General features: G+C 44.7%; 5 protein-coding genes across 5 annotated transcripts; 2 read left to right on the top strand and 3 right to left on the bottom strand.

Moving 5' to 3' along the window:
• Positions 1 to 69: 69 nt before the first annotated feature.
• On the bottom strand, positions 70 to 1,544 carry INS49_003977 (uncharacterized protein; the record flags this gene model as incomplete). Its single annotated transcript, XM_043164767.1, has 2 exons — positions 70 to 140; positions 476 to 1,544. The coding sequence occupies 2 exons, from the start codon at positions 1,542 to 1,544 to the stop codon at positions 70 to 72; spliced, it is 1,140 nt and encodes a 379-aa protein (XP_043018417.1).
• A 1,253-nt stretch (positions 1,545 to 2,797) lies between these two features.
• INS49_003976 (uncharacterized protein) lies at positions 2,798 to 3,337 on the top strand (the record flags this gene model as incomplete). Its single annotated transcript, XM_043164766.1, has 1 exon — positions 2,798 to 3,337. The coding sequence occupies one exon, from the start codon at positions 2,798 to 2,800 to the stop codon at positions 3,335 to 3,337; it is 540 nt and encodes a 179-aa protein (XP_043018416.1).
• A 9,233-nt stretch (positions 3,338 to 12,570) lies between these two features.
• INS49_003975 (uncharacterized protein) lies at positions 12,571 to 14,564 on the bottom strand (the record flags this gene model as incomplete). The annotated part of the gene is made up of 3 exons (XM_043164765.1): positions 12,571 to 12,800; positions 12,851 to 13,538; positions 13,605 to 14,564. The coding sequence occupies 3 exons, from the start codon at positions 14,562 to 14,564 to the stop codon at positions 12,571 to 12,573; spliced, it is 1,878 nt and encodes a 625-aa protein (XP_043018415.1).
• Positions 14,565 to 17,042: 2,478 nt separating this feature from the next.
• Positions 17,043 to 18,447, top strand: INS49_003974 (uncharacterized protein; the record flags this gene model as incomplete). The annotated part of the gene is made up of 2 exons (XM_043164764.1): positions 17,043 to 18,386; positions 18,442 to 18,447. 2 exons carry the CDS (start codon positions 17,043 to 17,045, stop codon positions 18,445 to 18,447), a joined length of 1,350 nt encoding a protein of 449 aa, XP_043018414.1.
• A 2,549-nt stretch (positions 18,448 to 20,996) lies between these two features.
• Positions 20,997 to 21,560, bottom strand: INS49_003973 (uncharacterized protein; the record flags this gene model as incomplete). The annotated part of the gene is made up of 1 exon (XM_043164763.1): positions 20,997 to 21,560. One exon carries the CDS (start codon positions 21,558 to 21,560, stop codon positions 20,997 to 20,999), a length of 564 nt encoding a protein of 187 aa, XP_043018413.1.
• Between the last annotated feature and the right edge of the window lie 262 nt (positions 21,561 to 21,822).

The raw sequence follows: 21,822 nt of genomic DNA, 5'->3' as shown, positions 1-21,822 counted from the left end.
ATAAACAGACAACCTAAATACACAGAAGACCTGAGCACACAACATCAGGCTGCAATTGGATCTGCAGAACTATATTCTGAGACTGAACTGCCAGCCCTTGTTGAATCCGAATCCACTGCCCTTGCAGCAAATAAGCTCCGCTGATTAGCACGGTCAATCAGCTCGTCACGCTGTTTCCGTGCCCACTCAATCCCGTTGCGAAAGGCAGTGGCCCCTCTCTGGAAGTCCTCTGCTGACTCATTAATAAACCATGAACCGATGCCGGTTATTGCATATGCGAGACTGGAAGGCATTGGTCGTCGCATCTCGTTGAGAAGGTCAACTTCCGGTGGACTGTGGTTATAGCTGTGAACTGCAAACATGCGGAGTACGCCGTCGTTAAAAGTACACGTTAGAGTGCGCGCTTTCCGTCCGCCCCCTCGCGCGGCTTCTCCCTGCGAGTGAGGGTCGGTCCACGCAGAGAGAGCGTCCATACCACGTGCAGCAAGTGCGCCGTCATATACAGCCTGAATCTTGGCTATTTCAGGGTTCCCTGCCGGCCCCTTGATATGGACGATGAAGTTGGGGCAGAGGATATTCTGTGCAGTTGTGGGCAAGATCAGTTTGTTGAGGCTTGGGTCTCTGCGGACCGACTGGGCCAGCTGTTCCGGGCGCGACCCATACGCTCGGTCGGGGTTGCCCGGCACTGCGTTGTCCATCGTGAGTTGGAGAAGATTGCTCAGCAGGACAGGGCCCTTCTTGATGTGTGACGAGCTCAGCGCTAGCTGTGTGCCTTCGACAACCTCGAGTGTCCGTCCGCGTGCTTCTTCTGCATCAGCAAGAGAATAAGCTTTCGTGAATTGTTCGAAGTGGTCCGTCGTGAAGCATTCGGGCTCTAGCGAGGCACGGCTTGGGGCGCGAAGTGCTTGTCGAATCTCATCGATATTATCAGGGGCAGGCGGCTTCTCTCCAGACTCGAGATAATGGCCAACTGGCCAGATTTTGCAGTCCACCAGGTGTTGCTTGAACGCAGCATTGTATGGCCCAGTGCTCTTTGTATTGTTGGTGCGGTCCTGTGTTGTTGTCCTCAACAGACTGCCTAAACTTCCCATGCTCCGGCCACGAACACGTTTCCCACTCTTCTGAACCCTCCCTCGATCGCTCTGTGGCATGGCACCGCGGAGGTCTGAAAGGTCAGGACCACCTTGCCTTGCGAATCGTTCGAGGTCGAGGTCTGGCCTGTCGCAGTGGTCGGTATCGACGCTGTTTTGGCGTATGGGGCTTTGCGGCCTGTAGGGCGCGCTCATAAGCCGAGATCGTCGTTGTAGCCGCTCACGCCGGTTGAACTCCCACAAGGCTCCCGATACCAAAGGAACACGGGATAATTTGTCCCAGAACGCGGGGGGCTGGTGATGATGCTTAGGAATCTTCTGCGGCGGCTGGGGCGTCGAGTACGGAGGTGAGGGCAGCTTGTCATGCTCTGCAGAGCCCCGTCGGCGCTTCTTCGAGCGTGTCTGGGCCCCCGTGGTCCGAAGGTCGCGACGAGCAGTTGTAGGGAGAGGCATGGCTTCGGAAGTTGTAGATGTGAACGTTGTGGGAGTGAACAGGTCCCGCTCGTGAACAGCACGGCTCGGATAGCCTGCCCAACCAGCGCAGGCGGCCAGCGGGAGGCGGCCAGCGCTAGCAACTTGGCACAGACTGGACAAACATACCTGCGCCTCGGGGGTGTTGACGTCTACTTATAAGGACTTTGATCCCTGTACCCCACGCGAATACAGGGGCTTGTATCCACCCGGGATATAGAAATGCAACTAGGCCCCACCCAGACCCGCTGACGACCCGCGGCCAGTTCTCCAAACAATCATGTGCTTTCGCTGCGCATCACAACGCGTTCGTCATTCACCCCAAGATGGCCCTCGGCCGCCAGCGCAAGACCCGGAGCAGTTCGTCCCCCGTTGAGAACTCCTGTCCTAACTACTCAGAAACCCATCCGCTTTTTGCATCCTGGTTATAACGCCCCCAACAATGTGCTTTTCAGACTGGCGCGCGTTGACGCGGGCCATCATCTCGCCGCCGGCACGAGCGATCGGCCCACTCTAGGTGTATGCCATGCGACGGCCCTCGTTGCTTGTCAAGTTGTCGCTAATAATGCTTGGCTGGGGCGCCTTGCTCTTGATAAAGAGGGACAGATGCTGGTGACCGCCCCGCTTGACGATGTTCTGGTGCTAGACGAATATTACTTTGTTGTAGACGGTGATTCCCCGACAGCAGGGCTGCATCTGGGCCCAGACCAGAGATCTGAAGCAGGTCGGTGAGGGTGTTGGTCCACCATTACTAATCTCTCTGAATAGGTTCGCCGATTTATCCTATTGTGCCTTCTTTTCGCGACTGGCCGTTTCCGCACGACCATGTACCCGCCTTCTGGCCTTCGCTTCCAGCCGGACACGCTTCTGATACCTGTATCCTTACCGACTCCTCCTATTCAAAAACCGAAGCACATCTCGTGCCCAGAGAAGAAGGCGATTGGTTCAAATACAATTCGATGGGTCAATACGGACTTGACAGAAAAGACACGGAAGACTCAGCAAATCTAGCCGTGCTCCGGGCTGACGTACACACATGGCTGGATGCTCGAGGCTGGGCCATTGTGCCCAAATCAAATCGATACGTCGCACACGTCCTTGACCCAGCGCAAGCCCCCGAATTCTTCTGCTGGTACCACAATGTTGAACTCCGTCTCTCCGGCGGTAGACAGGCCACAGAATATTTCTTTGCTCGCTTCGCATGGACAGTAATCCAGCTTGTGAAGCCGTTCATCATGTCACTATCACCGAGGGTTGTCGTTCACGTCCAGACAGATCCCGAGAAGGCAGTGAACTGGGTAGTGGAAAATATGCAGCCTGCTCAGCTCGATGATCTCTATGGTGGTGGTGGTTCTAGAAGCGCCAGCCCCAACAAGAGAAAGAGGACGCAGAGCAGCACTCGCAACAACAGTGTCCACAACGATGTCGGCCTCAGTCGTGACACTGAGATTAACATGCTATACCAGCGGATCACAGAGGACCACGAAGCCCATGTACCTCAAAAGAGACGGAGGGACTTGGGCATGTACAACTCGGAGCAATGGGAACGCCGGGGAAGACCACGCAAGCGCCGCAGTTGGGGCACCGAGAACCCAGCTGCGACTGATCATGAGGACAGCGCAAGCCCCATATCTACGGATGCGTTCCTGGGCCACGACTCGTTTACGACCGCCTCTCCTGTTGAACAGCAAGAGGATCCGGAGCTCAGCATGAAGAAGACTGAACCGTCCCCTGATGACTCCTGCACAACCGTGGGTGTTGATGGCCAGCTTTAAAAATAATCTGCAGCTCGGCAAAGAGAAGCAAATCACAGTGCAACAACGCTTCTTTCGCAATTTCTCGCTTAATTACACGTACTTAACAAACAATAAGAAAATGCCCTACTTCCAGAGCACGTTAATCACCCATATAAAGAAAATTTTACCGCTATTCCAAGGCGTCATTAATAACGAGAGAAAAGCCGGCTTTCAATGGCTTCTCAAGCAAGTTCACAACCTCCTCAGGCAATGCAACGTCATTTGCTGATCACTTGGGAGCGCCAAGACTGCGCTAGTAAAATATGCGATCCTCCTCCGGCATGACGAATTCCACCCTCCCCGGGCGGACGAAAACGATAGTTGTGCCATAGACGGTTAGCGGGCCTACCTTAAATCTTGGCACTTTTCAACTCCAAGATCGCTCTAGAAAACGCATCTCGCTCATTTTAAGGAACATAAAGAATACCGGGTTGGGCCTTAAGTGGTGCTTAGGCAAGGCCTACCGGCCACTCGCTGCGCTTGACCCTTCGCCCCAGCCGGCCCTTCCTTAATTTAATTGCCAGCCTGGGAGAGCAAATTCAATTTAACTTAAGATGTCAAGATTTAAAGTGGGCCCGCTAACCGTCTATGGCATAACTATCGTTTTCGTCCGCCCGGGGAGGGTGGAATTCGTCGTCCCGATCCTCCTCGGTCGGCATACCTGGCCGTCACTGCTTGGCAGCTTGGCAGCTTGGCATGTCACCGCGGCAGCCTGTCGAGTCTGTGCAGTCCAGCGGACCCAACAAACTATGCAGAGTCATTGGTTTACCTGGGTACTGTGCACAGACAGCAGCTGACACAAGGCCTTCCCTCTTCCTTTCCGGCACCACTGCGCGCCCCTTTGATGCACCATCTCACGTCTTCGCTTCGAATCTCATGACAGCTCCCTCTCACCTTTCTGCACTCCTACCACCACCACCACCACCACCGCCGCCAACAGTCTCGTATACTGCATTGCACAAACCGCAGTGTACGCGGCTCTGCTGTGCCCCTTCGCCACGCTACAGAACAGACTCTGCGGTTACGACTCTACGGTTTTGATCTGGGCATTGGGAAGCAAGAGGTTAAACTTCTTGCATGCAACAGAGACCAGGATAAGCAGGCTATACATTCCCTTTTAACCTTTCGCTTCTTTTAAATTAATGCAAATATATATAAATAAACAAGGAATGGAGAGTGGAGGCTACTCCCTTTGCCTCTTAAAGCATGTTAAAGCCTAAGCGGGTAAGCTAATCTTATATAATTGCATGCTAACCATATAAGGGACTTTTTCCTCTTTCCTTCCTTACCCTAAATTTATTTATTTAATATTAATATATTTAATATACCTTATTAATATACATACTCTTAAAGCTATGGCAGTAATGGCATTTATCCCTATACCGTAAAGCCGTAACCTATAAGGCATCCTAGGTTGCTTTCTTAACACTAACCTACCATCCTTGCACACATTGCCTATCAACTTGCAAACCTTCTTCAACCCCATTTAAAAACTAGCCCTATTTTAATTACGCATTATAATTAATGCTTCGCAGGATCCCTTCTTTCTAAACATTTCGCCTAACAAAATCAGCACCTTTTCTCTTTAATAAGGCTTGCCCACATATCTTTACTTCCGCATTACTTATATTACCCTTATTACGCCATAAGAGCCTTTATTGCGGCCTATTATAAATATAAATAAAGAACTATTCCAGGCATTATGCTTTTTTGCATAGCAGAATGCTATAAAAATGTCGCTGCTTAATGATAGCTATAAACTATCGCAACTCTTAACCCTATGCAAGGCTATTAATTAAGGAGGCTTGCAATTAAAACTAAGGCAAATAAATTTATAATCATTATATTAAAGCAAGGGTAAATAAATAATAAAGGCTAATAAGGAGTTATATCTTTTAGCCTGCTTATTCTTAATAATTACGCCGTTAAATGGCCTACTCCCAATAGCAAATCCCTCCTTCATAACATATAATAATAAGTTAGCCCCACCCTAATACTTAAATCTAGCGTCCCCCTTACTATTATTACCGCTATCCTTTATGCCTTTGCTAAAGAAAAGACAAAGGTAAATGCGCATACCCTCCTTATTATCAAACTTATCCCCGGACTTCCGCATATAAAAACATCTTAACTTAGTTTATGGTAAGCGTAAGAAGATAATATATAAGCTAATTTAATGCATTATAAAAAAGGAGAAAACCATTAAAGACTTAATAAATAAGATAAAAGCAAAAGAGGAGGCTATAAATAATAAAATTATTAACTTATTAGCGTTAATTGTGAACATAAAGAAGAAAGAGGCAGCATTGCGCGAGGCTAGTAATGTATAGTTACCAAAGGATAACCGGGAATAACCAAAGCTTATGGCCTTGCAAGCTCCTATTATCTCTGTATCCCCCTTAGCCAGCCCCAGGTTAACTAAGTTTATATCCTTAAATATCTTAAACCGTGTTTAAGCCTATATCGCCACGCAGTTTAACCATTTGCATAATGAGATTGCTTGCAAGTACGCTACCAGCAAATCCATGGAATAGCAGGTTAGCAACAAGGTAAACTACATACTAAACAAGCATATTAAGGAGCACCAAATGTTTAATGCCATTTATAAGGCTATTAATAAGGTAATGATGGAGGTAAGGGCATGGGTTTTGGCTGCTTAGGAATAGAGTTGCCAAAAATATTATTACATATAGTATATAGGACATGACTTTAAATAAATCAATGTTATTAAGTACCTGATACTCTCTTCCAAGGTATAAACATCATCTCGCGAGAGAAGTGACTAGTTAGCATGACCAGACGAGGATGGCCGGGGGAGCACCTGGATTCTAGCCACCTAGATCAACGCCGCCAGCGCCTATATGCGTGGCTAAAGCCCATCGTTGGATCTTATAAGCAAAGTTATTTAGTTCAAATATACTTAAGCAGCAAGTTTAACGCTAATACAGAGATGGAAGGCCATAAGATATTCTATGCATTGTATAAAAGTTTGCACAATTACTCTAGGCTGTCGGACCACCTAAGGCAATAAGTGATAGGCAGCCCCTAAGAGGCTAGGGCTAGTTTAGGTTTGATCTGTTTGGTGAGCGGGGAATGTCCGCAGGATGCTACTTACGTGTTTAAGCTTAATATCTTATAGTTGTATTAATGGCCTTTACTCCTCCGTCTTTAGTAAAAGATATTCATAAGGCCGTTTTAGATAATGGATTCTTTGTTACCTATGATTCAAGTCTCGGGGAACGTATTAAGCAGTTGAACGACGAAGCTGTTCATCTCGCATTAGCTGGCGGATTGCAGTTCTATCAGGAGACTATTCTTAGGAACCCAGTTAGTTCAAAGTTCGGTCATCCTAAAATCAAGCCCTCCTACTCTAAGGCTTCCCAAGAGATAGTGGAGCCCAATATGACGCGATGGCACATCACCCTTAAGGTTAATCCTGCCTCCAAACTCCTTTATACTTACAGGGCGATCCAAATGCCATTTCGCTGCAGTATGAAGGATATGTGCCAGTTGGCAGAAGAGACTACGGCGGTAAAAAAGGTCCACCAGTGCATAACATGCAAAGATCACATTGTCTATCATGATTGTTGGATGTTTGCGGAATGGGATCACATTCACAGTAACTTTGAAGAAGTGGACCTCATCCAGGAAGAATTCGTAGCTCAGGGGTCTGGAAGTCATGATATGTTCCCTCCTGAGAGGCGCAGAAATGACGTAACATTGGTGTCTGGAGATGCTGTGAGCAGAGATACGGTTCTGTCTGATCAAAGGGCGTGCAAAGAGGCACAGACTCACAAGAGGGCCAGGGGGCCGCAAAGCCTCTCGTCTGGGAGGAGCTTGAGTCAGGGCCTTGAAAAGATAGCTCGTTATGAGATGGCGAGCTATGAGACAAGTGAAAGGGAAGTGGGTGGTGGGGGTAAAGCCGAGGGACACAATCAAGGTGACGAGGGAACTAGGGCTGGCGGCGATACGGACTTAGTGAGCGAGGGGGGATCCTTAGATGAGAGACTCACGTTCATGTGGGAGGACATTTGCAATCCACTGCCTCGGAGGCGGAGAAATTAGCACAACTGTCTTCCTCCGTCATTCCACATGACATGGAAGACCCGGAGTTGTTCACCTACATAGGCCCAGCAGGCCACTCCCTAGCGCCTAGAGCATAACCGCAGAGATTTATAAAAGACTTACTGTCTGTACTAGGAATGATAAGTCATGATCAAAAGGAAACGTGGCCAGCTGATGGAACCCATAGTGTCACCTAGACGTAAGAAAGCCATATGCAGGTCGAAGCAGTGCATTACATATCAACTCCTGCACTTAAGTCAGGGTCTGCACATTCGGCCCACCCCCTGATTCGGCCCACTAAAACGGTCCTCCTTGCCACACCACCCCTTTAATTAAAGTTACTTTAAATTATCGTTATTACTTATAATGATGCATTTCTTTATATTTATAATATTTTTAAAAGCGTTTATTTTTGCTAAGTTATTCTTAATTATGCTAATATTAATTTATACCCTATATATATGCTTAATTTTAATAAATATAAAGTTTAAGCTTATTTTAATTTTTCTTTTCTTTTAAAATATTATAGCCATTAATTTATCTTTAAGGATTTAATTTTTTTATAAAAGCATTATTAATTATTAATCTTTCTTATTATATTTTTTTTAAATCTTTTTAAAGAGTAATTATTAAGTTATAATTAAATATTTTTATAAGTTATAATTAGCAAAAGTAACTTATATTTCTTAAAATGCTTTAAAAATTAAAAAAATCTTTTTTATAGCTTAATAAATATTAAAGTAATTAATTTAAGTTTTTTAATTTTTATAATGTTATTAAAAATAAGTATAAATATTATTTTATTAAAGTTTTTAAGCATAATTATATTTATTAATAATTTAGCTAACGTAGTTTACCAGATAGTGGCCAATATTAAATAGTAGCCGATTTTTTCAACTTTAACCAACTTTCATTAACCTTAGCACCCGCTTAATATAAAAGAATTAATTAAATTTAATATTAATTAATGCTAATTGCTTTTAATTACTTATTTCTAATTAATTTTATTAATTTAAAGGAATTAGCGTAATTATAATATAATTAGGAGTTATTAAGGTTTATATGAAATGGCTCTTTTTTAATATTAATTGCGTTTTAATTTTTCGCGTTAATTTCGCTTCAATCCACTTACTTAAACCTTTAATGCATTATAAATTAATATTATATTATATATCCTTTATTAAAAAAAAATAAAATCCTTTTAGCCGTTTAAGCAATTAATAAATTTAAAAAACCTTATTAAAAACCCTTAAGTATTCCTTAAGTAATATAAATCTTTTATATTTTAAAATAAACTTTACGCCGTAAGATAAAGTAATAATTATTTTATAAGGAATTATGCATTAATAAATATAAACTTAATTAAATTAAAAAGTAAATGCTTATTTAATATATTATTAAGCAAAATGCTTAAGGGTTTTTTTTACAACTTTTTAGGGTAAAAAATATAGCCAACTTTTTATTAACATTGCATAATGCTAAACTTATTAATAAGCACTAAGCTTAACGCTTTATAAACTTATAACCCAGCCTTAAAACTAAGTTTAATTATCTTTATAATTATTAAAGGGCCCTTTGTAAAGATCCAAAGATTATTAGAAATTAATTCAAGCTGCTTTGTAACATAATAATTAAATATTAAATCCTTAATAATAACCTTTATAACTTTAACGAAATTAACTTTATAATAAATATAATTACCTTAGCAATAATTATTATATGCATTAATAAATATAAAAAAGTTAAATTAATTTAGCTTAAAAACTAAAAATAAGTAATAATTATTAAATATATTAATATAAGTAGGTTATAAATCCTATTATTCATAATTATTTAAAGCGCTTATTACCTTGCTAGCTAAGCAATAAAGTTAAATTTTCCAAATAATTAAATTATTAAGCCTACTTTTAATAAATAAATAAATAATAAAATTAATTTAAAATGGATTTAGCACTTTAATAAATATATTAAGCTAAAGAAAAATGCTAATTATTAAATATTAATTATAAATAATTATAAAAGCTATATATTAACTAAATTTAACTAATACTGCAAGAATAATAAGATTATTATTATTAGCATATTATTGCATTTATTTTACTTACTTTAGCCATTAAACATTGCATTATATTTATCTTTAAAATATGCATATAGCAATAAAATTAATCTTTTTATTTAGGCCTTTATTAATTATATTACTAAGTTTAAGTTCTTTTTATGTTTAAGGCAGCCCATAATAAGACTTTTATAAAGGATAATATTAAGTTTGTATTTAAAGAAGCTGGAATTTTTCCTTAGGACCTTAACTTTATAATTTCCAAGCTTAATATTTACCTATAAATATTAATATAATCCCTTCTTATTTCTTTATAAAAATAAAAGTTTTAAACTTTATTAAATGCTTAATAAATTATTTAGCAATTAAGTTTTATTAAGGGTAAAATTTCCGCCTATTAAGAGAGCTTCCTTATATTAATTATAAATGCTATTAATTAAATAATAAAGAATATAAGTAATAATATATAAGCTTATTATTTTAAAAAATTAAGTTTATACTCTTAAGGAAGTTAATATAGCACTTATAAAATATTAAAGGGCTAAAAGAACTTAAGTATAGCTTAAAGAAGCACTTATTATTAAGGAATCTTAAGCTTTTATTTAAAAGAAATAAAAAGGGAAGCGGCTAGCTAGTAAAATAAGTAGTAATGCTAAGGAGTTAATTCACGGCGAATTAATTAAAAAATAGTATGGTAATTATAGCGAGATTAGGCATAATGTAAGAACTTATAAAAAAGATAAAAAAGAGTTTAATTAATTAAATTTTAATTATATTATAATAAATCTAGCTTAATTAGCATTAATTAATATAAATATATTTATTTTTATAGTTTACGGCGAATTATATTTTTAATAATAAAGTTAGCATTATTTAATGCAAAGTGCATATTTTTCATTAAAAGTTAGCCTATTTAAATTAATATTATAATCATGCCAACCCCTTTAAATTAATAAAATTAATTAAAAATAAGCAATTAAAAGTAGTTAGCATTAATTAATATTAAATTTAATTAATTCTTTTATATTAAGCGGGTGCTAAGGTTAACGAAAGTTGGTTAAAGTTGAAAAAATTAGCTATTATTTAATATTAGCCACTACTTAGTAAACCACGTTATATTAATTAGCTATAAATTAATTTCTTGCTATTTAAAAAGTATATGCTTTTTTTTAAATGCTATAAATTTTGCCTTTTAATAATAATAAAGGAATAATTGCTTTTTAATATAAGTATTATTAATATAAAGGTTTAAAAGATTTGCTTTTTTTTTATATATTACCTTAAGGCTAAAGAATACCTTTAAATTAAGAGGTTATAATATATATAAGGTATATAATAATAAATAAAGGTAATAAATTTTATATAAAAAATATTTTTATATAAACTTTAAAGTATAATAGCTTTTATACTTATTTATTATTAATAAATGCTATTTTTTAAGGGCATTTAGCTTTATTTAAGAAATAAAGATTTTTTATAGCTATTTAAGTGTTATAATATTATTTATTTAGCTATTTAATATTATTATAAACTCTTAATTTTTATAACCTTTAAGGATTTTAAATTATTATTATTAAATTAATTTTTCCTTAAAGATAATAAAGAAAGGGTATAATTTGCTTATTATAAAAATATATTTAAGGAAAGAAGTTTATATATATAATTTATGGCTTTTTTAAGTAATAATCTTTTTTCCTTTAAGTTTTAAAATAATGCTATTCTTCCTTTTATCCTTAATTATACCCTCCTTATTAATATTATAATAATTTTTTAAGTAAATATTTATAATTGTTAATAGCTAAAGAAAGTTAAATTATTTCTTAATTATACTTATTTTTACTTTATTTACTTAGCTTAAAGTTATTTAATAACTTTATATACTTTAAATTTTAAAATTTTTAATAAGAAAAGCTTTTAATTAATGCTTATTAAAGAGTAATTAATATTTTTAAAAAGCAATTATTTAAGCTATAAAAAACCTTATTTTAAAATATATTATTAATAACTTTAATATTACTTAATTAATTACTTAATTAAATAAATATATTTTTTAAGTTTATAATAACCTTATTTAAGATTTTAAGGCATTTAAATAGCTTTAAGCATTATAATAATAATTATAAAGTATAGTTTTTAAGATATCTTAATATAAAAAGGCTTTTTAAATATTAGCGCTAGCTTAAATTACCTTAAGTGCTGCATTTATATTTTCTTTTATATATGGCTTTATAATTAATGGATGATAATGTATTGAAAATTTAAAGAGAAGAGAAAATTTCATTATAAAGAAAACGCATGATATGTAATGGGGTGGACTTAACGTGCATGTGGGTGTGGAGTGGGTTGAATTAGGGGGTGGGCCGAATGTGCAGACCCTGACTTAACATCTTAATATTAACACTCAATATTCAAACTTAATACTCTAATTTAATCCTTGCAATAAGTTCTCACATACAATATTCAAACTCAATATCTAAATTCAATATCCACATTTAATATTTACAGCTAACATCTACAGTTAATATCTACATAAAAATTAAGAACAGATATTCCTTATGGGAATCCTATTGTACCATTGCTGGTAAACGTTATCCTAAATCTGTGAAAAGAGCTAGCTCTCAATTACTAACTGATTTTCTGCACCTATCCCCCATTACCAACCCTATGCACACGCTTTATTTGATCATATCTTGATGACTCTTGTCAGGTCTTTTCAAAGATAATGCTGAAATTATTTTTCCGCTTGCTTCACCCACTTAGGCAGGCTGGAACCTTCCGCCCCGCTTTTTGCAGCCTCACCCATTCCCCTCACCAGCTGCGCCTCACCTATGTACCTGTCCTATGGAGACCATGTACCTTCCGTGCATGGAACCGTTCGGGCCTCAGGCATCCACCGTCTATCATCATCATTACTGGCCGCCTCTTAAACATATCCAACCTGCCCTTGTCCCAACCATATGACTGTTCCTAGACAACGCCCAATAAAGCTCTGAGAACTTAAAGCTCTGAGAATCTGAAGCCTAATTAGTCTCTTCACTTAGCAGTCACTTGAGATATTGGCACTTGATTATTAACACTCAGTCCTTTATAGTCATTCGTCAGCATCAGAATTTTCTTCTGCCTCCTCTATCCCAAGACTGAAAGGCCGATTATAATTCAGTCTCTGAATGTGGTCCAGGGCTATGACAATGTGCTCCAAAGATAAATGAGGGAACTTGTTCGTTGTGGCGTTAATTGCATCCTCATCAGCATCAACGCCGCCATCCGGGTCACCAAAATAATTGATATAAAACCATGCTGCCCGTGTAAGGGCGACGGTGTCTGCAAGTATGTTAGTACTAAATGCATCAATCTCAGCCGTCTTTGCATACATGCTTGCTGGTCCTGTCCATCCTGCGCTGGACACTTGACGTTGAGGTATCCCTCTTCCCCCAGACGTGGCGGAGGGGGTGGAGGTGGCGAGGGGGGGTCCTTCCGATTCAGTATGGACGTGAGCTTGTTTATCTGGGCAAGCTCGTCGAATGCGTTTTGAAAATTTCCAGTAGTCTCAACCACAGCGCCAATCTCAGCTGACATGCGGTTGATATCTGCCTTCATGTCGGACTTGAGCTCGGCCTTGATCTCAGACTTGAGCTCAGCCTTCATCTCAGACTTGAGCTCGGCCTTCATCTCAGACTTGAGCTCAGCCTTTAGACCCTTGAGAGCCTCGCGGAGTTGTTCCTTGATCTCGGTCTCCAGTTCCTCCTTCGCCTTCTTCTTTACGTCCACATCATCCCTCGCCAGCAAGACTTCTTGTCTTATCGCCTCTCTTACATCGTCTCTCGTCATCTCTAATGCCCTGGAAGATACCTTAGGTGCCCCATCTGCACCTCGCTTGGTTGGGACAAATTTCTTTCCGATAAAGAGCTCGCGCACTGGTGACATCAAGCCCCTTCCTCCACTACCGGAACCGCTGGTGACTGAGTTGGGCCGGCTTCCGTTAACAGAGGCAGCCGTTGGAGGAGGCTGTTCAACAGCCGCATTCTGTGTCAACACCTGTGTATATCCGGTCTGTAACGACTGTGATGTGTTCGGGCTGTGTGCTAAGTAGGGCGACAGTTGTGGCCGGGAGCCATCTGACGATACTGAACTGCCGGCCCCCTTAGCCTGCTGTTGCAGTCTACCGAACAGACTTCGAAGGAGACCACTCTGATGTGCGTCCTCATCCGCCGCGCCGTGTCTCAAAGGGGTGCAAGGGAGAACATTGGTCAGGTCGACAAAGTCCATATCAATGACATCCGGATCAGGATCCCGGCGGAAGACCCTTAACTGCTCATTAGCAAGAATAGCCTGGATATCCGCCCCAGGAAGGACAAGCCGCCGTATCTGCCAGTTGGTCAACCGTAGTTGATCGATCCTTGGCTCCTCGAGTATCCTCGCCTGGGAGGCATCTTCTGCGGTGTTCGCAATAGCCTCCCCGAGGATAACTTGCGTGCGAAGAGTATCAAATATCACGACAGGAGCTGACAGCTTGCACAAGGTTGAGTGTTTAAGGAGCCCGTGGAAAAAAACGGCCTGTCGCTTAACAATAAGGTCCACAAGGTGGCTGCGGCTCCCAGCAATCCGACACAAGTCATTCGAGACAGCGCTGAAGGCTATAAAAGGCGGCAAATTTGACAGCCTCTGAGTTGCATCCGGATCCGGTACCCGAGCCTTCAAACCAGCATCCTCAATGTCGAGTAATATGTAAGCATCCGCTGCTGTCTCCGCTGTACTCAGGCCCGGAATGCAAGATCTGGAAAGACTCATAAGTCTGCAGAGGCTTTGCAAGAATAGCGACCGGATAATGAGCTGCTCCTCGTACGTCGTCACCGTGTCCATCCGGCTGGCCCAATGCTCACACCACATAGCAATCGTCGGACGTTTTGTAGCAAGCTGGCTGATCAACCAGCTTTCCATCTCCTCCTTTGATTCCGCGCTGGGGTCAAGGCACTTAGTCAGCTCGGCCTGTGAACCATCCGCCTCGTCTTTGTCAGTACTCTCGTGATCCGAAGAGTCTTCCTCTAGCATGAGGTGGCTGAAGCGAGGCGTTAGGTATGGCCGCATATCTTTCCTTGCAAGAGCAAAAGCATGCCCAAGGAGCTGATCGTAGTCGGCCATGAGTTGTAGCTCAGAGGTTCGTGCCTCTTCGGGTCGGAAGCAAGTCAAGAGATTGTCCCCATTGATGCCATCCCAGAAGCCTCCCCGCACAAGTAAGGACCCACGAGGCTTCATCATCATCCACTCGATGCCCAGACAACCAATGCGATCTCGAAACCGTGTATCGGGATGTGAGATGACCAGCAGGGCTATGAGACCAGCGGGTGAGTGCAATGCTGGGGCCCTCCACACTTTGCGTTTACCGCCTTCGGCTTCGGCAACCTTGAGAGCCTCCCTCCAGTTTGTACCCTTTTTCATCCACCTCTCCAGATCAGAAAAAGCACCATCCGCATCCCGTGTAATTTTGTGCCGAGAGGTAGAGAACTCCCCAATATGGCAGAGCAGATGTTGCATTAGATCGCTTCCATGAATGTGGGAAAGGTTGCCCACGAGTCCTTGTGGCAGGAAGTCTCGTAAAAACAGATATGCCTTGGCGAGCATCCGTCCCTGGGTTTCATCTTGGCCTTGTTCGATTATAGCCCATGCGAGTTTCAGGAACCAGTCCCTATGTGAGTGAATCCTGATGAAGTTCTTGCTCAGGGCGCGCGTGAGAAGTGAGTCCCCTACTAGGGGCAACCAAGCCGTGTTTTCTTCATCAGCCATGTTGAGCAGTGAGTGGTGAGGCACAGAATCAAGGAGACCTCCCAGCATACTATACCTCCTCTATCAATTTTCTCAGTCATTCTGTACACGTGCAGACAAACAGTTGCCGTGATGTGCCACGAGTGTCTAGGCCTGATCTGTGTTAGCGGGCGGCACAGCGCAGCCAGATGTGACTCCTCATGTAACACACCACCGTGGAGATACGCCCCAGCAAGCTCTTGTCGAACAAGCTGCCAGCCACGGCCATTCACGAAGTAGCCGTCGGCCAGCCAATCTGACCCAGCAACAGTCTGAGTCGCTCAATCTACACCCTTCCATAGTCCGTCTGACAAAGCAACTGCATGGACTACCCATACGCTCAGAGGAGTACCGCGAGGTCCGGGCCCGCATCAAGTCAAGGTTATTTACTGCCGCTAAGACAGACCTACGGAAGCAGTGGACAGCGGAGCAGGCAGTGGATGATATCCAACGCCAGATCCGCGGCCAGGTATTTGCTCCTCTCAACCCCAGCCAGGCCCGATCCCCCCGTCCCACAAGGCCAGCACAGGAGGTTCTGGTCAACGCCCTCTGCACGCCACTGGTAGGGACGCATCTCTCAGTACAGCTCCAAAGGCGGGCGAACGCAATTGACGCGATCATATCGTATTGTGGCGTGGAAGAGCCGTTATCCACTAAGGTACTGGAGGCGAGAGTACCGCCACCACCACCAGAATTGCGACACCGAGCCGTTGGAAACCAGAAATCAATGGATCAGACATCAGGAGACCAGATCTACCAGGTGTCTAAAGAGTTAAAGGCATCTGTGTTTGTGCGCCAACCCGGCGAAAGATTCCGACGATGTTTTCTCTGTGTTGCAAAGGCCCTCACCTTACCACCGAATGACGCCCAGATCAGTGTACTCTGTCGTACTTATTATAATGCGGGAGGGGTGACCAGACACTTCAGGAGTTTTCACTTGGCAAACTTGGGTGAAACGGAAAAGACTGTCTGTCCGATATGCCCGGATGTGAAGATGAAGAGCAAGCAGCACCTTCAGAATCATGCTGATCTCGTGCATGGTATCAGAACACATTTTAGGTTTTTCTAATGGTTGGTCTTATGAGGAGTGGAGAATGGGGGTACAATGTGTATCAAGAGGTAACATTCAAGGCTAGATAATAGTGTTTTGTTGTTGTACAATGTCGACCTTGCCTTTCTACTTCGTTGTAACCGGCAGTTATTGTCGTGCCTTATTTGCTTAATGAGAGGGAGGAAGTGTTCTCATGGAAGCCCCTTTTCAAAAAATGACGCCGTTGAGATTAAACACGCAGCAAGCCAGGCAGGATGGGTATGTAGTCTATCTAGATTTGGTTAGTCCCGCCTCGGCTTCAGGCCGGGTTCGTGGAAGCGCATGCACGTCATCCATGTCATAGCGTTGCCGAGCAACCGACCGAGCAAAGAATACAGAAGATCACATCTCGGTCTCCTCAACTCCAAACTCTCCATCAACTTTGATAATCAGAGAATACATCCTCACCTTAGACACCCATGCACACAGAAGCCATTATAGGCTGGCTCAAGGACCTGCATGTGGCCTTCCACCACTGCGCCGACACCTTAACATGCTCTCAGCCCGCAACACAACAGAAATCGAGATCTTCTTATTCCACCCGAAAGCCAACCCCGCGAAAACGACGCCGAATTTTGGGAGAGATCTGTCCAAACCAGATATACGGTATGGATGCAAACTCGAAGCAGACAGAATTTGAAGGCAGTCACAGCAGACAGGATTCAGATTCCGACATGGCTTTGCCGCCTTCGGATCGCAATCGAGAGGACACGGGCTTTTGGGAAGCTGAAAACCCGGTCACAAATGCGTCTCTCCACCGCCGGAGGAGTCCACGAAAGCTACAATCAGCTCCTCAACACGAAAATCCTCTAGACTTCGCTTCAGACGAATTCTCTAGCATTCACATCCGTGAAGATACAACAGAGGATACCCCTGACGACACATTTGCGACGCCCCGTGCATCACGAACGCGTGTACCCCGACGAGAACGTCCTGGGGGTTCGCCCCGGGCCAAGAATTTCGTGCGAAGCCTTCAAAATGATACGGGTCCGATGCCCTGTCTGCCTCCATCTTCGACGTCGAGCAGATCAAGCAGATCATCAGCCCGATCCTCAAGCCCCATCAAGCGTGGCCTCGACCTGCAAATGCTGTCCAAGCCCGTGTTCTGGAAACATTGCACGATGGAGAAAATGCGCACTCAGCTCAAAGACTACCCCGATACCGTCGACATGATCCGCCGGGCGCGTGCTATCACGGAATACGGAGAGGGCTACCTTCCGGTGGAGCTCAGGGGGGAACTACAGAAGGAGCTGGACCTCGACCCGGAGCGGGACACATGCTTCGGCAAAGAGCGCCCGGAAGCTGGACTTTCCGCGACCATCCGTCGAGAGGCTGCGTTCATCTGCCGCGCTGCATCCTCGTCAGCGCCGACAGAGCCGCAGCTGCGGCAGGTAGCCTGCCGACTATCCCTTACCAGCGAGCTGAGATCTTTGAGGGAGATTGTCGACGCGACGAACGACTTCAAACAAACGCCACGATCTGAGGCGGCGTGGAACTCACGCGTTCACGAGGCAATCCTGCAACTCGCAGTGAAGTCGCACAAAACAAGCAGTGATGAACGTCAGGACAAGGGAATGGGAGAGGATCAATCCTGGCTTTGCTGGGCCGCGGTCGAAAACATCTCGCGCGCTAACATAGCGAAGGCGTTTCTTCCTCTAGCCTCCAGCACAACCGTCATCTCTTCATCAAACCTGCCCAACCCATCCAACGCCACAGCCGTCACCAATGCGGAAGACGACGACTTCCAAGTTGCAGCAAGTAAGATGATCGACTTCGCCATCGTCCTACGGCCGCCACCGTCGGTTGACATGAGGAACCCACAAAATAAGTCACTGCTGAATGCAATATACCAGTTTGTGAATTCTTTGCCGAAGGGAGCCAACTTCTTCAACCAGACCGCCTATGAGCCTCTCATCTTTAGCCCGAGCGGCGTGTTTGTGGAGACCAAGGTTGATAGCCGGCGCTACTCTGAGGCCCAGAATCAGCTCGGCATATGGGTTGCTTCGTGGTATGGAAGGGTCCGGGCAATGCAGCAGCATAATATCCCAAGGCCATGTATCCCCGTACTTCTAGTTATAGCAGATGTGTGGGAGCTTTGGTTTGCGGTCGATGGGGAGGAACAGATTGAGCTTCTTGGGCCAGTTACTTGCGCGTCTACATCAACACTCGACCAGGCCTATCGGCTCTTTTCCGTGCTAAGGCTTCTGGCGGAATGGGTGGGCCATGGTCAATTCCATCGGTGGGTTGAACAAGTAGTATGTCAAGACACATAGGCAGCAAGCGATAAGCTGCACACTCCTTTTCTTCCTGCGATAAGTGAGCTTCTCGTCTTGACCGTTTCCAACGCCGACATCTTCAGAGCACGTAATACTAATAGCTGGGACACCGGGGTCATAAACCATGGCGTTTCGATTAATGCCTCAGGCACCAGTCCGCGTCTCGCTGCCGGGAAGGTACAAGTGCTGCGGCGCCACAGGTACAAGGACCTGTGGCGTGGAAGGGTGCCGTGGGTCCCGGAAGCCTTGGCGTAGGCGGCTGCGTTAGGAAGCTGCAGGCCAAGCATTAAAACATATGTGTATATTAGCAGCCGGGGCAAGCTCCAACCGTCGTATGTCATAACTGTGAGACGCTCTATGGGCAGAGCTAATTTTCCCACCCGAGGCCTCATCGGAGGATAAACCGTCAGAAGATCCACCCCCAGAAGATCCAACGGCAGAAGATTCACCGTCAGAAGCCTCGCTGTCAGAAGATCCACCATCAGAAGATCCATCGTCAGAAGACCCAACATCCATCAACGGGAAGGAAATCACATCTTGATAAACATCATTCCGGCAAGGAGTAACAAACGGAGGACTATTGACAAAGCCGGGGACCAAAGCAGGCCGGGGGGAGGGCGAGCTGGGACTTCCCGGCTGCACAGGAACAGGCAAAGAATAAGTCGGAAGAGGGACAGAGCCGACAACAGGCTTCACATGTCTAGGTGATGTCAATGTTTCCTGGAACAGGGGCGTTGAAGGTGCCTCGGGGACCAAATGTGTCGTGCTGTGTATATCTTTAAGAAGCCGGTGATTGCGGGCTATGTTTTCTTGGCGTCTCTTCTCGAAAGACGCACCACCAGCTGTGGGCATCCCGCCATGAGACTGAAGTAGAGCATTGCTCTCGATAGAGCGAGTATGAGTATCGAAATGGCCGACAAGCATAGTGCTAGTGCGATCAAGTACGCCTAAATGAGCAGTCATGCTACCCGTGAGTGATGTATTATCACAGGCGTCTCCATGGGTTGGGGCGGTGGGTGATAGTAAGGCCTGGAAAGGTCGTGGAGGTGCACTACCACCAGATTTGGTAGTGGTTGCCGGCAGGACGCCCTGGACGTGTGGAAATTCCTGGCTGATAGCACTGGTAGGAACTGGTGTGGGAGTGAACGGCTGTTGGGGGTTGAATTGCTCGACGACGCCGACACTCCCCGTCGAGGCGGTCGTGATAGAGGTGGGTAGCTGTTGATTGAGGACCTGGGCTGCCTTTTTAGCCTTGGCCTTTTTCCAACGGCTCTCTGCAGCCCGCGTGGCCTGCTCACTGCGGGGGTTTGGTCTCCCGGCGCCGGTATCGTCCGTTGCCATACCCATCGCAACACCATGGGCCTCATCGCTCGTGGAGGGCTCTCATGCCTTTCGGACTGGATCGCGGAGGGTGTCGGCGTAGGTTCTTGTCTGGCAGGCCGCGAGACCCGCTCTTTCCGTAGGCCCTCTGTCAGACCTTGCGAAGTCTGGGCCATGCGACTCGCGGGAGTAGTGCTTGACAACGGATCCGGCAACGTTCGTAAATAAATTAATAATTAGTTAATATAAAAAATATAATATAGCTAAAGCCCCAGGCCGCTTAAGCTAACCCTGAAATGCTTAGCAAATAGCGAAGTAATTTCAGTCGTAATCCGAGATATACAATTTTTTATTAGCATTTACAGCCATTTTTCTTGTACTGGGTGAACGTATGCAAAGAGCTGGGTGGGCGGTACCTGGAAGCTGCGTGGGCGGACCTTGGCTCCTTCCACCATCAAAACATCAAAACTGTGACCCTGCGTAATCCAGCATCTGCGCTACCGTACCCACCAACAGTATGGTCCCTCCCATAGAAAGAAATCCAACTACTTTGCCGAGTTTTGCTCCGTCACCGCCGCTCAGTGCCTCCGATCCCGACCACACCGGCGACAAGCTGCTTGCGATCTCGAAGGGGCACCACCACTCACCCGAACAACCCACATCCCATCTTGCCAACACGCCAGGAGGCAACCAACTGCTCCTGTTCCTCCTTCACCTCTGCTACCTCTGCCCGCGCTAGCGCGCCCGTGCCGTCTACGATCTCCAGCTCCGTCTCAGACAAGCAGAAGTACCCACTCGCTCAATGCCAAGTGACTCGAATGATGCCAACTAGTAGCTGGTAAGAACACATTTACACACAGCTTTGATGCACGATGCACTCTACATAGGGAAAACCTCATAACCAATCGTTTCAAGTTGTTTTTAAACCTGTGATGTGCAAGTACATAATCTATATAGGTTTCATCCACGTCTACACTCGCCTTGCTGCTTCGCTAACTTAGGCTTTTTCCCCTTTCAACCATTATCCCCATATCAGAACTTTGCTCCAAGGGATTCCCCGGCGCCATCGGAGTCAGGATCAGGATCAGGATCAGGATCGGCATCCGCATCCGCATCCGCATCGGAGTCGGAGTGGGCCTCGGCCTCGGCATAGGAATCAATGTCAAAGTCGAGAGCAGGGCCAGAATTCGGTGGTGGAGTCGCCGCGGAACTCGAGGTTGTAATCTCATCAGGCCGGTAATGCAGCACACTAGGTTCCGGTAGGGTTATGTATTGGATTTGATAACTGCCCCCAACTCCGAGGCGGACAATAAGACAGCAGTGAGGCATTTCTACCAGCCGTACGTCCGCGTGTATCATAGACCAACAGGTATTGTAAGGAGCCACGAGGTGCACTGTGAGAAGAAACTCCGGAAATTCGAAAGCACGGACAAACCGTGGCTCAGAAGAGCTGCAGTGCGAAGTCCAGATGCCAGCAAAGCCTTGTGAGTTGGTCGTGGCTCTCAAGGTCGATCGATTCGGCGGACGGATTGTGACAGTAGCGTTCGCAACCGGAAGGCCTTCGTCGTTGAAAACGCAACATATAAATGGTGCCATACTGAACGGTATAGACCAAGGAGCCTGCCGCGATGTGCGAGCCGGGACTCGTCTCCCTTTTGAACCTTGGATGTCCCGGTGGCACAGCGAATGGTTCGGTATTCAAGCGCGGGTCCACGCCGTCCCTATTTTAGGACGTCCGGAAATAGATCGGCGTGCACTTCCGGGTCAACCACAACCCACCCGGGCGGCACAGCATATGTAGACGGCCAGTTTCTATTGCTAGGTGCTGGGAGCTAAACTCGGCGCCGGGCGGCGCAGC

This window comes from Diaporthe citri (assembly GCF_014595645.1).
Source record: "Diaporthe citri strain NFHF-8-4 chromosome Unknown scaffold_11, whole genome shotgun sequence".
Taxonomy (NCBI): Eukaryota; Fungi; Ascomycota; class Sordariomycetes; order Diaporthales; family Diaporthaceae; genus Diaporthe; species Diaporthe citri.
Note: the sequence above shows the minus strand (reverse complement) of the source record. Positions and strands in the feature narration are given on the sequence as shown.